Source organism: Danio aesculapii, chromosome 6, assembly GCF_903798145.1.
Source record: "Danio aesculapii chromosome 6, fDanAes4.1, whole genome shotgun sequence".
Lineage (NCBI taxonomy): Eukaryota > Metazoa > Chordata > Actinopteri > Cypriniformes > Danionidae > Danio > Danio aesculapii.
The window spans coordinates 32,789,990-32,807,735 of record NC_079440.1 but is presented as its reverse complement, the minus strand read 5'-3'; the positions used below and the strand labels follow the sequence as shown (position 1 = coordinate 32,807,735).

Here is a 17,746-nt window from a genome sequence, read left to right as displayed (position 1 = left end):
GCGACACGCGCTTCTTCCTTTACCAATTTAAATGCGTTTCTGAACTGGCGATCCTCTGCTGTTTGCCTTTGTTATGGCCGCCATTGGCTGTTCCCCACATGCAGCACAGTCAGTTTTCAAAATAGTTCAACTTTTGCCACTGTGTGGATTAATACTGAATGTGTGTTTCTTTCTGTCTCGTTTTGAACTCATTCGACCAATCGCAATAGACTGGGTTATCGGTCCAATCAGCTGCGTGCTAAGGAGGGGTTTGGGAACAAATGAACCGCTGATTCATATGGGAGTCGCTGGGATAATTATGTAAAAATAAATGCATATTATAAGACAATGAAAGTGTTTTTTGACCTTGCACGCATATCAGCATGTTGTTGGAGACCCCCAAAACCAAAATATGGCCTTTTTTAATGCAAAATAGGGGCTCTTTAAGTAAACCATATATTGCCAAAAACAGAAGACTTAAAGTACATTAAGTGTAAATAAATAAATTGTATTTTAGTGAACTTTCTTCCACCTGGGTAATATTAACATATGTGGGCTTCTCCCTTGCTAAGGGATGTGCTCAGGCATAAAGTGATAATATTCCAAGTTAATTGTTTAGAGAAGTATAATTTTAGAACAGCCTTTATTATGTCCAACCCAATGAAAAACAGGTCTTGAAATCAACAATTAACACACTTTATTACTTTTTAAGTGTTCTCACTTGGCAGGTTTGCCATGCTGTCCCGGGAGAGAAACCTGAGCTAGGAGAATAAGCATATAAGGGGATCTGAGATTAGCTAGGTCTCGAGAGCTCCCCTTAGAAAAGGGAGGAAAAGGAGGAGATGGGGTGGAAGGGGGATTCTTCCAAAATGAAGATGGAGCAGTAGGGAAGAAAAAAAATTTCGGTCCATTTATTGTAAGCTTGGATCAATCTGATTGGATTATTACTGATTACAGATGAGCAGACAGTCATGCTCAATCATATCACATGCTCCTCTTGAAATTAGTTTATGAAACTTTTAAATATTGAGATCCATTTCCAAAAGCGCAAACATGAAATAAAAATAACATTTACTGTATTCAGTTTGTGAAATACTATAAATATAATACCTTCTAAACATGTTGACATATTAATTTAATTAGCCTATCACTTATTTGCTGTAACCATTTTTAAAATGCGTTTTTATTATATTTACCTCACCGGTTTGAAAATATGACTTGCTGTTGCTATTAATTAAGTTTACCCACAATTATCATAATTATAAAAAATACAGATAATAAGACGTCAGAGTTCGATAACATTTTGACCACCCAACAAGGAAATGTCCCAGCATCAAAAGTATGCAGATTTCATTTAGATACAATTTTCTGCTCATACACACACACACACACACACACACACACACACACACACACACACACACACACACACACACACACACATTACCAGGGTGTTGCTACTGTATATGATTCGTGTCCCTTTTAACAGCATTGCATACTTGACCACTAATCCCAAACCTTTGTATGAATAGCAAGGTCCCAATATGCTTTGAATGAAATCGAAGAATGTTTCATTCAAAAAGCTACCAGCAGTTCAATGTTTGCTAGCAGATTGAGTGGTGTGAGGCAGTTTAATAACAGAATGGTGGGTTTTTAGTATAAAAGGCAGCAAGCTTGCAAATCATATTGCCATGGGAGGTAGACTAAAAATGATTGTTCTTTTCTTATAAAGTAATCTCCAACTTATTCTGGTTGGCAAATCTCCTCAAATGATAACGACCTCTCTGTTTACAAGTTTGTGATCATTCAAGTGGTTGCAGTCATGTGATTTGTTTTGAATGCCGAAGGTGGCAAATCATGAGGTCAGATGGGACAGCCTCTACTCACTACTAATTTCACACAAGGTTACAAATCCAGAGAACCGCAATTTTCATGTGTAGTTGGTTCATTTGAGAATAGGATTTCAAGCTTTTTGTAGATTTATTTTTCATGTTTAGGAGGCAAGAATTTGATGAGATCCCACTGCATTTGCTGAGCCCAGAGGGTTCATAACAATGAAGCTGCAGAAACTGTCATAAAACAAATCTGGGCCAAGCCCCTCCCCTGGAGAATCATCAGTCTATAGCGATTGTTGATTGGCTACTTTACTTAAATGCAATGCCTCCTTTGCTAGAGGGGCCATATTGACCATTAGATTTTGCCTCATTCAAAGGTATATGATTGACACTTCTTGTGTATTCTATAGTATTTTGGTGTTCTCACCCCACTTCAAGATGGAACTAAGTTGAACTAGTTCAATTAGCATTGAAGATTTGTACCTTAACAAGGCTATAGCCTCTAACATTAGTCATTAGTGCACCACTTGAGGCCTGGGAAGTGAGGTTCACTAACTGGCCTGTGCTACACTCCCTCTCGTGGCTATCTCCTATCCGGGTCACGGCACCAATTTAATGCTTCCAATTCTACTTGCTCCACTCGGAACAAGTCATGGGAGATGGCCATGAGAATAAGGATGTTAAATGCCACTAACAAGGATGCTAAATACCCCAATTTACATCACAAGTCACTTGTGCCCCTCTTAAGCCCAGGTGATGTGGATTGCTGGCACACCACCTCCATAACACTCACCTGCTAAAACTTTACCCACATCCGGTCACGGCACCAATTTTGCTGGTTCTAGTTACTTTTGATTCTGATTCTTTCACAGTGATATTTTAAGTGGCACATTTAGCATTGGAAACAAGTGTGCTGACAAGAACACTGATGCTCATAACCTCTAGCATCAATAGAACCTCTTGTGGTCTCAGTGGTCTCAGACAATAAAAACTATTTTGTAATGAATACATCAGGGACTTGATATGGATTTTTTTCCACAAATGCCACTAATAAAAGCACCCAACTGCTAAACACCCCATTCTTGGTGTCTGTACAAGCATGTGAGAAAGGATTTAACTCAGTTTAACTCACTCCTGTAGGGTCTCCACTCCCATTTCCTTGTATTGCAGCTCCTGTCTCATCTGAGCCAGCTCCTGTTTGAGTCTGGAGAGCTGTGGACACAAGAACCGCTTGGTCAGTACACATCAAAACACACAGTGGGATTCCCTCAGCGCCACCATAGCAAAAACAGTTGAGTCATCAGCAGAGACATGTCTAATGGTTCCAGACCCACCCAACATACACAGGAACTTAAAACGGCCTTGAACACACACACATACAGCCCTCCCAAAACCACAACGGAGGAATGTAGGGTCATTCATTATACAGTAAAAAAAAAAGAAAACACCCAGCTATGTAGGTAACAGGCCACACTAAACTAAATACGACATAATATATAATCAATTTGATCAAAAAATAATTTTTACACTTTTTCTTCAACAAATTGGCCAATATGGCTATATCATTAAGTTTTTGATGCCAAGTAGAGGTGGGCGATATGACCTAAAATTAATATCACGGTATTTTTCATCTTTTGAACGGTGACAGTATAATATCATGGTATTACTTTAAATAGCAAAATAATATACATCTCAAGGAAGAACGGACAAAAGAAAGTCTCACTTCTATCACTCTTTAAAAATTTCGGTTTGGGTCATTTTAAATGCTCAGTCTCGTTATGAGCTGATCTTCATTTCTCTGTGTTTCTGGAATAAAGCAGGCAAGTCAGCCGCACCAATTTATAAGCAGACAGAGCAGGATTCTCATGATGACCACCGGCGCAATACCGCTCTTTGTTATGAGCTGTAGTTTCAGTGTAACTTAGTAAAGGTGAGTTTCTTTGGCGATGATGTCTACTGTATTAGACTTTATATTTAGCGGACATTTGCGCTGAACACGCGGTGAATGCAACGCATCGAGCTTCAGGCACCTTCTCTGAAAACACTTGATTGATCTCAGCTGGCGGATCAACATTTACCTCATGTTATGATCGCTGTCATCTGCGCCATTATTAATATTATAACTTTAGGTGAGGTTTGCAAACCTGTGCACTTTTCACTCTTCAGCCGTTTGCATTTCCTGCAGTAACAAAAGCTCCCTGTTATCTGACAGCGGGAAGCGTTGAGTGATTGACAGCTAATATGAACCAATACAGCGGCAGAGTAGAGCAAGTTTTTAGAGAAAATCAAATCAGATTGCACTACAACCATTATATTCAGTCGCACAAATGCTCCCAAATATATTATGAGGGCGCATAGATTACATTTCGGGCGCTCATGCGACCAAAATGGTTGTAATTTCGAGCCCTGTAGTATAAGGACAGGTATTCAGACCACAACTGAACGTTTGAAGAAAATCGAATGCCTTATTATTTAGAATTAGTTATTATTGATGTAAATGCAGCCGTTCAAGGCGCATAATTGATTTATTACGGTATTGACGGTATTAGAAAATGTCGTGGCGCAATGTCACACCGGTGATGACTATGACACCGGTGTACCGCCCACCCCTAATGCCAAGTCCACTTTTTATGCAATTATTTTAGTGGGCAGATGCATATAGTGATATTTTGAAATGACTTTTAATATAAAGTATTTGGAATTATTTTATTTTATTATAGGCTTGTTCTCGTTTGCTGCATTTTCAAGCAAGATCTGGCAACACTTTAAAAATGGCTCACACCTCTTTACTGGGAAATATCCTGAGTAAAAAAAAAAAAAAAAAAGACATTTCTGATCACAAATTTAACATTTTAAGGAAATGATTGATAAATTCTGGGTACCTATCATTTAAAGGTTAAAGGTGCTGTATGTAAGTTTTTGACTCCTCTAAAGCATAAAAACATCATAACATGTTTGCAGATATTGAAGAAACATGCTAAGTGAACATACTTGTTTATCTGAAAAAACAATGCTAAAGTCAGATATTCTGCTTTGAAAATGTGCATTACATGGCAGAACATCTGTCTTTTTTTTGGTCATTTAACCCGCCAAATGCCAGTTTAGCCAATTATATTTCAGCACCCCAGGTAGCCTTGGTGGAAAACCATTTATTTCATTCATTCAGTCAGAAAGGCTCTCATGCATCCGCGACCTCCACTGAACAGTAGCAGCCTTCAAAATGAGCTGTTGCTGTTGATGTCGCCAATCTGGCAACCTACGCTTGCATGTGTTTTGAACCAGGTTTGCAATACCTAGTTCAACCACTGGGTGTCAAACTTACACACTACACCTTTAAATGTTAGATTAAAGGGATGGATCACCCAAAAATGAAAATTATGTCATAATTTACTTACAATTTACTTGTTCCAAAACATTTTTTTGATCTTTTGATCGCAAAAGTGATCATTTTAAGAAAACTGAAAAACTGCAACCGCTGACTTCCATAATATTTATTTTTCCTACTATGGAAGTCAATAATTACAGGTTTCCAAGAGTTTTATTAGATCATCTTTTGTGTTAAACAGAACAAAAATGAAATAAAAGCCCTTTGGAATAAGTGAAGTAAATGAGAACAGAATTTTAATTTTGGGGGAACTAACCCTTTAATACTTTAACAGAATGCTGTTATTTGTTTTATGGAAAATAAGCAATGAAAAATAAACTTACACAGATCTTTAACAACTAATGAGTTTAAACCACTGTCAAACTCCCCAAAGAACCAAACAAAAAAATGCAAAAGTAATCTATGTGACAGATGGTTAAATTTCCATCTTCTGTATAGATTTATTAAAAAAACTTTGTTAAAAAAATGAAAGCTGTGTAGATAATCTCAGTTTCTCCTTTTGTTACCTAATGGAAAAAAAACAATGGTTTGGAATGACACGATACAAGATTTCATCGTCCACAGGCCAACTTTCAGTCACAATGACTCTGTAATACAGCATTAATCCAGAGAGGCCCAACAAGCTCTGTGCCAGAGAACTCAAATCTAGGCCTCTTCTTCCTAAAGGTACCCAACTCCCCTCAACACACATCAACACAAAATCAACAAAGCACGCGAGGGGCCCTACACCCCCCTCATGCCTGACGTATGAAGCATTGTTCTCAGAGGATAATGACTTACCCGTTCACGCCTACAGGCGATTTCCGCTTTGATTTGGTCAGGGTCATATTTTGCATTTGAAGAGGAACCAGAGTGAGCTAGGAGAAAGAAAGTTTGGTCAGAAAGTCACAAATCAGCACATGATAATGTGTAGTGGGTTAACACCTTGTGTTCCGCATATAAAAGCTAGGACACAATAGGACACGAAATCCAAAAATAACCAGAAATGTTGAGAAATCAATACACTCAATTCAATACAAGAAAGAAATCAATACAAATCAATTCAATATCATTTAGTTTTTGATGCCAAGTTCACTTTTTATGCAATTATTTTAGTGGGCAGATGCATATAGGGATATTTTAAAACGACTTTTAATATAAAGTATTTGGAATTATTTTATTTTATTATAGGCTTGTTCTCGTTTGCTGCATTTTTAAGCAAGATCTGGCAACACTTTAAAAATGGCTCACACCTCTTTACTGGAAATATCCTGAGTAAAAAAATAAATACATTTCTGATCACAAATTTAACATTTTAAGGAAATGATTGATAAATTCTGGGTACCTATCATTTTCTTAAAGGTGCTGTATGTAAGTTTTTCACTCGTCTAAAGCATAAAAACATCATAACATGTTTGCAGATATTAAAGAAACATGCTAAGTGGGCATACTTGTTTATCTGAAAAAACAATGCTAAAGTCAGATATTCTGCTTTGAAAATGTGCATTACATGGCAGAACATCTGTCTTTTTTTTGGTCATTTAACCCGCCAAATGCAGAAAGGCTCTTAAAGCATGCATCCGCGACCTCCACTGAACAGTAGCAGCCTTCAAAATGAGCTGTTGCTGTCATCAATCTGGCAACCTACGCTTGCATGTGTTTTGAACCAGGTTTGCAATACCTAGTTCAACCACTGGTTGTCAGACTTACATACTACATCTTTAAATCCGTAAGTCCGTAGTGTATTGTGTGAATAAGAGTGTATGGATGTTTCCCAGTGATGGGCTGCAGCTGGAAAGGTATTCGCTGTGTAAAACATGGGCTGGATAAGTTGGCGGCTCAATCGGCTGTGGCGACCGATTAATAAATTAATAAAGGGACTAAGAGATTAATAAAGGGACTAAGCAGAAAAAAATGAATGAACGAATGAATGAATATATTTATTTGTTTATTATTATTATTATTTTTGCTGAATTTCATTCTTTTAATTGGGCTTTTGTGATTCTGTGTGTCTGTGCGTGTGTGAGTGCATGTGTGTTTCATGAAAAATTTATTATAGTAGATTTTTAGAAGCTTAAATTAATCTACTTGGACGATTATTTGAACCAATTTTCAAAGATGCCTAATAAAAAAACATGCATAGTTGTAAGAAGCTGGGTATAAATATTTGTTTTAATCTTTTTTATTTATATATATAGATTTTTTGTTGCAGCAATTATGCATTTCCCATTTTGTAATATAAACCTTTATTTATTAAATAAATCATGTATACTTCATTGCAAGCGATGGGTATGAATAAAAGCAAAGAGGCGTTTTAGTGAGAAACAGGAAGTAAGAGCAGAGCTGATGAATGGTGGCAGGAAAGGGAGGGGAAGGTGAAGGGAAAAGGAGGGGTGATGTGGACAAGAGGAAGGGAGGAGGCCGTGAAAGTATGAGCGAGGAAAGTTCTCAATTTCAGCCAATGAGTGACACTTAAGACTGGAGTATGAATGACTTCATTGAAACCTCACACGATAATGACTAATACACTGGCACAATTTTGAATGGCTGAATCAGCGCTATGCTAGGTGATTGAAGTGAGATGTGATGCGTTTCTCACAGCTGGTGATGGAGCGGTTGTCATCCTGAGTGAGCTGGTTGAAGAGCTGCATTTCTTGCTGTGCCAGCTCCAGTCTTTGCTGTTTGATCTGATACATCTCTTTCTTGGCATTGAGAGCCTCCTGTGCCACCACTAGGTACTCCTTTAACATGCGCTCCTGCTCCTGACGCCATTGTGTACGAGGGTTCTCTATTTGGGTCGTCTCTGGGGGAGAGAAACATCAAAAACACTGTGGTAACACCTGATAGGAGTGCTTCCAAAATGTTACTTTGTCATTCTTATGTATTTTAAAGAGCCCCTATTATACATTAAAAAGGGTCATATTTTGGTTTTAAGGGTCTCCAACAACATACTGATATGCATGCATGGTCAAAAAACACTTGTCCTATAAAATGTATTTATTTTTACCTAATTATCCCAGCGACTCCTATATAAATCGTTCAGCGATTCATTTGTTCCCAAACCCCTCCTTAGCGCAAAGCTAATCTGGGCAGATTGGACCGATGACAGCCTGTTGCCATTGGTCGACAGCGTTCAGTGCGAGACACAGCGAAATGCCCACCACGGCTTATCAACAATATTGAAGTAGTCAGACTGCATAGTGTATGTGTGAGCAAACCTGCCAACACTTCTGTTTTTCCTGGGAGTCTCCTGCATTTTAGTTTTTGTAGACGCTAGATCTTTGACATTGGCTTAGTGAGTCCTGGGCTTTACAAGGCGCACATCAGGGCCTCTCACTTTCGTGCTCAGTTGTGCATTTTTCGCGAAACGTTGATATTCTCAGCAGCTTAAAAAACACTTTGGTAAACACTCAACATTTTATCCTTCCAAAACGTTGCTTTCAGGATTTCATCAGACACTCATCTACAAAACATGCCTTGTTGTGTTTGGGGAATGGAGTTTCACAGAAAGAAGCACAAAGCCTATTGTCTGCCCAAACAGATAATAAAGCCGATTTTTAAAACAGTGACAGGAGGACTGGCCAATATCTGCCCTTTTCTTAAAACTCATACTTTTTATTTGCATATTATGCACATGAAAGAAAATGAAATCTGATTTAAAGTGTGTGACATTAAACACACACATTTACTCCATTTAATAATGTAAACCCCATGATAAGAGGTCAAAGTCTAAATCGGATCCATGGCCAGCCGGAAGTGTAATATGCACATTAATATAGGAGCATTTTTAATGACACTGCATAACAATAATCAATATTTTTACAGTACTGTGAGAGTTGGGTTTAGGGTTGTGGTGGGGGTAGGCGTTAAAAAATACAATTTATTGGGTAATTTAATAGATAGCACAAATAATACTTAGTACAATTACTGTTTTTACATTACTGTGACGGTTGAGTTTAAGGTTGGGGTAGACGTTAATAAAATACAATAAATGGGAAATTTCATAAATAATATAAATAATTATCGTTAACTTCCGTCCACATCTATATCCGATCTAGCAATAACCTGATAAGACTGATCAATCTGAATGATTTAAATCTGACTGAAAGGGAAAAAAGTGTCCATGTAAATGTAGCAAATGGCAGAACAATAGATAGGCAGAGAGACAGAACAACTAAACAACAGACAAAGAATGTCGACAGCAAAAAAATAGAACAACAAATCAAATACAATAACAGACAGACCAAAAGAGCAAAAAAGAAAAACACTGGCACAGACAGAATGACAGTGATAGAACTAAAAAATATCTGGAAAACAGATTGACAGAACAACAGAAAGACAAGACTAATAGAAAGATAGATACCTGTAGTTACTCTGATATTACGAGGGACAGAAAATTAGAAAGTGATGGAACCAACATTAGAACGTTAGAGCGAATGTTACAACGAACAATACAACAGCAAAATAAATGACAGATCATTCGAAAGTTTGAACTAACAAGAAAGAGCTAAATGTCTTTTATTCTCTCAATCTGATAGAGTGATAGAACAACAGAACTATACACTCACCAGACACTTTTAGGTACACCTGTCCAAGTGCCCGTTAACGCAATTTTCTAATCAGCCAATCACGTGGCAGCAACTCAATGCATTTCGGCATGTAGACTTGGTCAAGATGATCTGCTGCAGTTCAAACCGAGCATTAGAAAGGGGAAGAAAGGTGATTTAAGTGACTTTGAATGTGGCATTGTTGGTGACAGATGGGCTGGTCTGAGTATTTCAGAAACTGATGATCTACTGGGATTTTCTGGGATATCTCTAGGGTTTACAGTGAATGGTCTGTAAAAGAGATATATATCCAGTGAGCAGCAGTTTTGTGGGCGCAAGTGCCTTGTTATTGCCAGAGATCAGAGGAGAATGGCCAGACTGGTTCCAGCTGATAGAAAGGCTACAGTAATTCAAATAACCACTCGTTACAACCGAGGTATGCAGAAGAGCATCTCTAAACGCACAACACGTCCAACCCTGAGGCAGATGGGCTACAGCAGCAGAAGATCACAGCGGGTGCACTCCTGTCAGCCAAGAAGAGGAATCAGAGGCAACAATTTCCAGAGGCTCACCAAAATTGGACAATAGAAGATTGGAAAATCATTGCCTGGTCAGATGAGTCTCAATTTCTGTTGCGACATTCAGATGGTAGGGTCAGAATTTGGCATCAACAACATGAAGCATGGGTCCATCCTGCCTTCTATCAATTGGTGGTGGTGGTGTAATGGTGTGGGGGATATTTTCTTGGCCCACTTTGGACCCATTAGTACCAATTGGGCATAGTGTCAATGCCACAGCCTATCAAAGTATTGTTGCTGACCATGTCCATCCCTTTATGACCACAGTGTACCCATTTTCTGATGGCAACTTACAGAAGAATAACCCCAGACTGGTTTCTTGAACATGACAATGAGTTCACTGTACTCAGATGGCCTCCATAGTCACCAGATCTCAATCCAATGGAGCACCTTTGGGATGTGGTGGAGCGGGAGATTCGCATAATGAATGTGGAGTCGACAAATCTGCAGCAACTGCGTGATGCTATCATGTCAATATAGAGCAAAATCTCTGAGGAATATTTCAAGTACCTTGGAAATCTATACCCTAATGGATTTAGGCAGTTCAGGCAAAATGGGGTCCAACCCAGTACTAGTAAGTGTACATAATAAAGTGACCGGTGAGTGTAAAAGACAGCACTATAGCAATCAGAATGATCAAAAGACAGAGCTAATAACAAAATACAAGAGGAAACATTACAACAAATCATAGAATGTTAGAATGAAGGATTATCTGCATATTCTCTAATAAATCAGATGAAATCATGAATTTTTTCAGCAATTTGACTGATAGTCAGCCCAAGCTTAACAGAACTGAGCAGATGGACCATCCACTGTGCAAATTATAACATGTACAAATAATTCTAACAAAGTGAACTTACTGTTGATGTGGTCGATGTAGTAGACGCCCACCTGCTGGTCATACACCACCTCCCAGCCCAGAGGAAGCTCATCCCCCACACAGTCGGCAAAGGTCAGGGGCTTGGTAATCCTGCAGGAACAGACAGGAGAACGCCATCATTCATGATCATTGTCAAAAACACCCTAAAACTGCATGGTACACAGGAAAATTACGAACAACTAGTCCTTTTTTGGATGGTTCACACAAAATGATGATTTACTCACCACTTACTCCATCTCAAGTGGTTACAAACTCTTTTTTTTATCAGTGACGATTTATAATTGTGTTTCATTTGGTAATCTACGTATTTACATAAACTAAGAATCATATATGTATAGCATTTATTATATGTTAATGTTAAGGTAAACATTTACCTATGTATTATTAATATCCAAAACTGTTCTTTGTTAAACATTAGCAATAAATACTGTAATAGTCCATTGCTAATTGATTGTTTGTGTTAGTAAAAACATTAACTAACATTAAATAATGGAAAATTAGTGTAAAATCTTAACTTTTTTCCCTGTTGAATACCAAAGAATATATTTTAAAGAATGTTAAGAACTGCTATCCAATCAAATCTATAGTAGGAAAAAAACACAATGTAAGTAAATGGCTAATAGCATCCCTCAACGTCTCATGTTTTGTGTTCAACATCGTAGAGAAACCCAAACAGGTTTGAAACAATTGAAGAGTGAGTAAATGATGACAGTTAATGATGAACTGCTGTGAAATAAAAAGACCACATATTAATCTCATCATAACAGAATTTGGACATGATAATAGCAAAAAGCTAGGCTACTTTAGCATTTTTCATAACACTGAATGATTTTGTGCGGTTTTGGATGTCTAAATGCATGTATACAAACAGAACTACTTTGTACAAAGACTTGCATTTTGCCGAAGAAAGCCATGTGGACATTTGAAGAATCTGGAGCATTCCTTGAGATCTCTAATGAATGTGTGTTCAGTCAGTCAACAGCTACTGATCTCCTCACCCCAGGTCAAAAATGTGTGTAATATAGGCACTGCAGGAAGAGATGGCCCATAAACACATTCCACACAGCAGAAAGCAGCCCACAAACACAACCAGGACACTGGATACTGAATAAAATCACTTTGCACATTTTTAATGAACCACATCAATTTAAAGCTGTGAAAAACAAATCATGTTCTTAAAAATTTCTAATACTGCTCTATGTATCCCTTCAAATGTTTCAATGTTGAAAATATTGATAATGAAAAACTGGTCCTTACTGGACGTGTTTATATGGGATGTGTTCTTATGTCTGAAAACAGCTGGAAGGAGCACGCCTGACTGGAAGAGGATGCTGCAGTTTTGTGACAGTTCTGGCACATTTTTAATCTTAACACAAATGTCTTAATCCTAGAACTTCTGAGATCAGAGTTTTTGATCAACGTTTCTTTATAACATTACTAATTTATTAAAATTACAAAGCACAAGAGCTATGAGTAGGCCCACACGAAATCTGCACCTGCAGAATTCCACAAATTTCTGCAGATTTTTTCTGTTTATTTACTTGTGTAAATGTGTGTAAATTAATATTTATTCAGTTTTTAAATGAATTACAGTAATAGTATTGACTAATATGAAAATATTTATATGAATTATTTACAAGTCATATTTTCTGTCTCTTAGTATATATATTATATGAGAGACTTGCTTTGTTTACCAAATAAAGTGGATATAATTGGATTTGCATTGTAAACATTAAATAAAAGTTTAAAAAGTATTACTTTTTATTTTATATATTAAGGTTTTAGTTATGATACTCCCAAAATAATTCTGCATAAATCCACAGATTTTTACCTCTCCTACTTTTTCCGGTGACATTAAATATGCTTGACTCTGTTGCCTATCAACTTCCTGCTGACTTTCTGTTGGTAAAAACATAACTTTTCTTTAGATATGTCTTTCAAAATATCATATTCAGTGCCACAAAAAACCCTCCTCCCCTGTTTATGAAAGTGAAAAATGGACATTCGTGAGTAGTCTAGTAGCGTTACTATTAGTAGCGTATACTAGTATTACCAAGCGCAAAAGAAGCTTTGAATATAAATATGATGTGACAATATGTCTTACATGAGAATAGTCAGAATGACAGATATGGTAATTCTAGTAGTTATAGAATTCTGGAGTTCCAGTGTTAAAAACACAACATTTGGTCTGTGCCAATAGCCTAATGGTGCTGTGCACTGACATATAACACAGACGTGCTCAAGGCTACCAACTTCGATTTCTGGCTCAAGGTCCTTTGCTGGTCCTTCCCCTCTCTCTGCTCTCAATGCTTTCCTGTGTGAAATCTCTACTGTTCTATCATAATAACGGCAAAAAACCCTTAAAAAATACTAATAAAAACATTTGTTACAAGTACCACTAAAAAAATGTGCGTGTAAGGGGCCATTCACACAGCATTTGAAAAACGCAAGACGCAACATTAAAAAATGTTTTTTAAAAAGCACCTCCTCTACAGTGTTAACATTCCATAACAGTTGTCATGCCAACTTGCTATTGCAAACGAGAGCTCACAATGCTTGCCCCACTTCAGAGTTCTTCTGATTGGTCTACTGTTTTGGAACTGACATTAATGTGAAGTGAAGTATGTAAGTATCCCCCTTATACAGGGGTCAAATAGGAAGATAAATGTACACATTAGCATCCAACTCGGATCACCAACAGGGGAAAACAATAGTGTAAATAAGAATATTAATATAGCAATTTGTTACAGCAGATCTTCTCTTCACCTGGCTGCTACTGACCACACATGAAGCTCCAGGGACAAGACGAGTCTTCGCTGAGGCCAGTTTCCAGCCTTCGCCACTGAGACTGCAGCTCTGCACAAGACGTTTGGCCAGCGGAGAAATTAAAATGGTCGTGCCCAACTGAGTCTGGTTTCTCTCAAGGTTTTTTTTCTTCACTTTCGCCAATTAGTGAAGTTTTTCCCTCTCCGCTGTCGCCTCTAGCTTGCATGGTTTGGGATCTGTAGAGCTGCGCATCGTTGGATTTGCTTTTCAGTTGGACTTTTTGTACTTATTTTTAAACCACACTGAACTAAGCTAAACTGAACTTAAACACTACAAACTGAACTACACTGTTCCAATTTACTATGACCTTTTATGTGAAGCTGCTTTGATACAATCTACATTGTAAAAGCGATATATGCAAATAAAGGTGAATTGAATTGAATTGAACATTTGCGCAGCAGTAAACTGCTTCACAAATACCATAGTAGCCATTACACTGTAAAATTTGATATTTATATCATATTATACATTATATCATAGATCATACAGCCAATAATATGATAGCAACTTGATAATAGGGAAAAAAGATCCTTTAAGTGACTTTGGGCATGGCGTGGTGGTTGGTGTTAGACAAACTGGTCTGCAATTCCAGAAACTTCGGATCTACTTTAATTTTCCCACACTACCATTTACACAAAGTCCAAGGAAAATCTGTTCACTCTGTGGAAATATTCGAAACGCCACCAGGCAGTTCATCCAAATCCTATCTAAATGAATGGGGGAATCCTGAAATCTTGTACACTACTCTCTGAACTTCCAATTAAATTACATATTTCAAATCAACAACACACAATCTGAATTGACCTGACTTGTTGCTTCTTAAGCACTAATTACATTTAAAACTTGTTTTCAGATTGCTTCAGCTACTGTGTGTGTGCTAAGACTGGCATGACATCAACTTCCTTTACAGCTGTTTCAATGCTAACCAGAGGTTGCAGTTACAAACATTGAAAGAACAGAGACAAAACCCAGATCAAAGACCACAGGATGACACTGGAAGGACATAATGTGTGATGTGAATGGATAAGAAGTCATTTCTCCTTATACAAATCAACAGAGGACACAGTCTTCACACAGCAATGATAGGGCATGCCATAATGAACAAGAAAATCTGTACGGACTCCTGCCCTAAAGAAGCGTGTGGCTATAAAGAGTGACGATTATTGGGTATTCTGACTGGAAGGTGGTACTTCCTTTGCTTTTGTTGCCATGAACATGTTGCATTGAACTTTTCCCCATTCACAATAATGTGAGTGAACTGTCTTTGTGTACATTCTATAGTTTACAAAGTTAAAGTATAGTCTAAAAATGAGAAAATATTCAGTGAGTGACATTTCTGAGGGCAAAACATGCATTGTTGAAGAGAATGGACAGACATGTTGGAGCTGATGGAAAGGCAACCATAACTTGCTACAACCAAGGTCTGCAAAAGTGCATCACTGATTCACAAACAACACATCAAGCCTTGAAGCAGATGTACTAGACTAGCAGAAAAAAAGTAACACTACTAAGATAAGAACACTAAGGCTGCATTTACACTGCAGATCTTGATGGTCAATTCTGATTTTGTGACTGTATCCGATTTTTTGCTGACCTGCTTACATCATCTTTTAAAAGTGACTTGTATCCGATCGTCTGCATTTACACTGCAAACGGCAAAGGCGCAATGACCAAAAAAAAGAGCGGGCGCTGACTAACAGCTGATAATTAAAGAGTGCTCTTTTCTCTATTCCTGTATGTAATCTGTTCGCAGCTTTTGACAAGCTGTTTTACTAAAGTTTATGACAGAAAGGTTCTCATTTGTCCATCTTCTTTTGATATATAGTCTTTTTTAAACCTTTAGGCATCTTCACGTGCATAAATCGCCATGGACATTACGTTATGTATGCACTAGTTTTATATTAGTTTATATTGGTTACGTAGCGGACATTGCGCTCGCCTCTCTCGCTCTCGTTAACATGCTTAAATATCTGTGCTATATGACAATTTAAAAGCTGTTTAAGTCCTCGTGTATGAGATTTAAGGTTTGGGACTCGGCTGAAGTCTGTTCTAAAAAGTGTGTGTCAGACTTGACGTCATTTGCTATGGTTTTTAAAGACGCGCGACTCGCATTGACAGGTGAAAATCCGATCTACCTGCTTACACTGCAGACACGAGATCACAGATCCGATTCATATCGGATAAATTTCCACATATGAACAAGGCCTGAATCGTATTTGAGTAAATCGGAATCCATGTGATTTGTTCGTGCTTACATGTACATGGGCCATATCCGATCTGTGCCACATTGGAGGAAAAAAAATATATTCGGAATTGGGTCACTTGAACTGTGCAGTGTAAATGCGGCCTAAGATAAGAATAGCAAACTAAGGCTACAATTCCCAAAAAACAGAACAACGCAAAATGTAAAAAAATGCTGATAGTTCTTTAGGGTTCTTTAGGTCCCTTAGTACCAACAGATTATATTAAACCCCAAAATACCTACTTGAGTATTGTTTTGTATGATTCCCATTAGGACATTTTGCTATAGACCTTTTTCTTTGTTGCTGCATGGAGGACACCATAGTGACCAGCGCCTTCTGGTACGCTGCTTAGAGCTTACTTTAAGAATTGTCATCAGCCAGAGCAGCGTTTCTCAACTGGGTGTCAATACTGTTGTGGCTTACGGAGTGTTTTTGTGATGCAAAACTTTCATTTTGAAAGAAAGATGTGTGTTAAAGCAGTTATGTTTCTGTCGGAAGCGGTTCAAGTTTAAGAGAAAAATGTTCTCCAAATGTAGTGTCTGCCATCAGATCAGATGCTAAAATACAGCGTCAGTGTTCCCGACCCGTCAGATGTTATACTGTACTCCATGGCTCTTCAATTCTCTCTCACAAACACACACACACACACACACACACAAACAAACAATACCTCACTACATTATAAAGAGAAAACAATATTACTGGCATGAAACTAGCAGGTATGTAAGCCATGCAATTTCCAAAAATTACCAATAAAAATACGTGACTGATACTCTGCTGGCTGATTTGCATGTCGATTCTAATCAGGAACAGTTGTGTTTCATTTAGTTAGTTTGTATTGGGTAGTATTTACCACGGTGTGCCACTTTATTTTCACTTTGTGCCAGTTATTCAATCAATGAGTTAGTGGGTCAGTACAGTAGGCTACGCGTGTGTGTGTGTCAAACATTTTAGTGAATAACATTTGTTTGGGTTGGTTGTATATTTGAAAGAAATCAAAAATTTTAGCGATGATGAGGCTTCGCTTAAACAGCACAAGATGCCATCTGACGAGGGAAAAACACCTCGCAGCAGTTGTTTTCCATCCCATTAGATTGCATTTTTGAAAAATCTGTCCAGGAGGTGGCGCGGATCGGCAGCAGTATTAGTTCAAAGACATTAAAAAAAAGTAAAATAGATTAAAACTAGTTTCAAAGCCGTCCAAATGTGACTCTGTACGCATCAGCTAATGGGTAAAGCATAATGGGTAATTTTGCGTTCTAAGAAAAAGGACTATAGAACAAATACTAAGACCAATCCCAATTCTATTTTTGTACCCCTGCCCCTTCCCCATGGCCCTTGAAACGGAGTATGAAGGAGAAGGGCTTCAAATTTTACCCCTAAGAAGTGGGACACCACTACAACACCTGCACACATCATCATATGTCATCGCGATCTCTTGCTTCATTTGAGATCAGACGATCGTGACTGCTAGTAGTTATTCCAGTTGTGTTA

General features: G+C 37.9%; 1 protein-coding gene across 4 annotated transcripts in view; it reads right to left on the bottom strand.

The window, feature by feature from the left end:
* The window catches only part of wwc3 (WWC family member 3), a 100,817-nt gene that overhangs the window by 43,632 nt on the left and 39,439 nt on the right, over nt 1-17,746 (bottom strand). For all 4 annotated transcript variants that reach the window (XM_056460013.1, XM_056460015.1, XM_056460014.1 and 1 more), the window contains exons 2-5: nt 11,164-11,273; nt 7,778-7,981; nt 5,980-6,056; nt 2,947-3,026 (exon numbers count right to left, since the gene is read on the bottom strand). In XM_056460013.1, the coding sequence (XP_056315988.1) occupies nt 2,947-3,026; nt 5,980-6,056; nt 7,778-7,981; nt 11,164-11,273 (471 nt within the window). The remainder of the gene's footprint in view (nt 1-2,946; nt 3,027-5,979; nt 6,057-7,777; nt 7,982-11,163; nt 11,274-17,746) is intronic.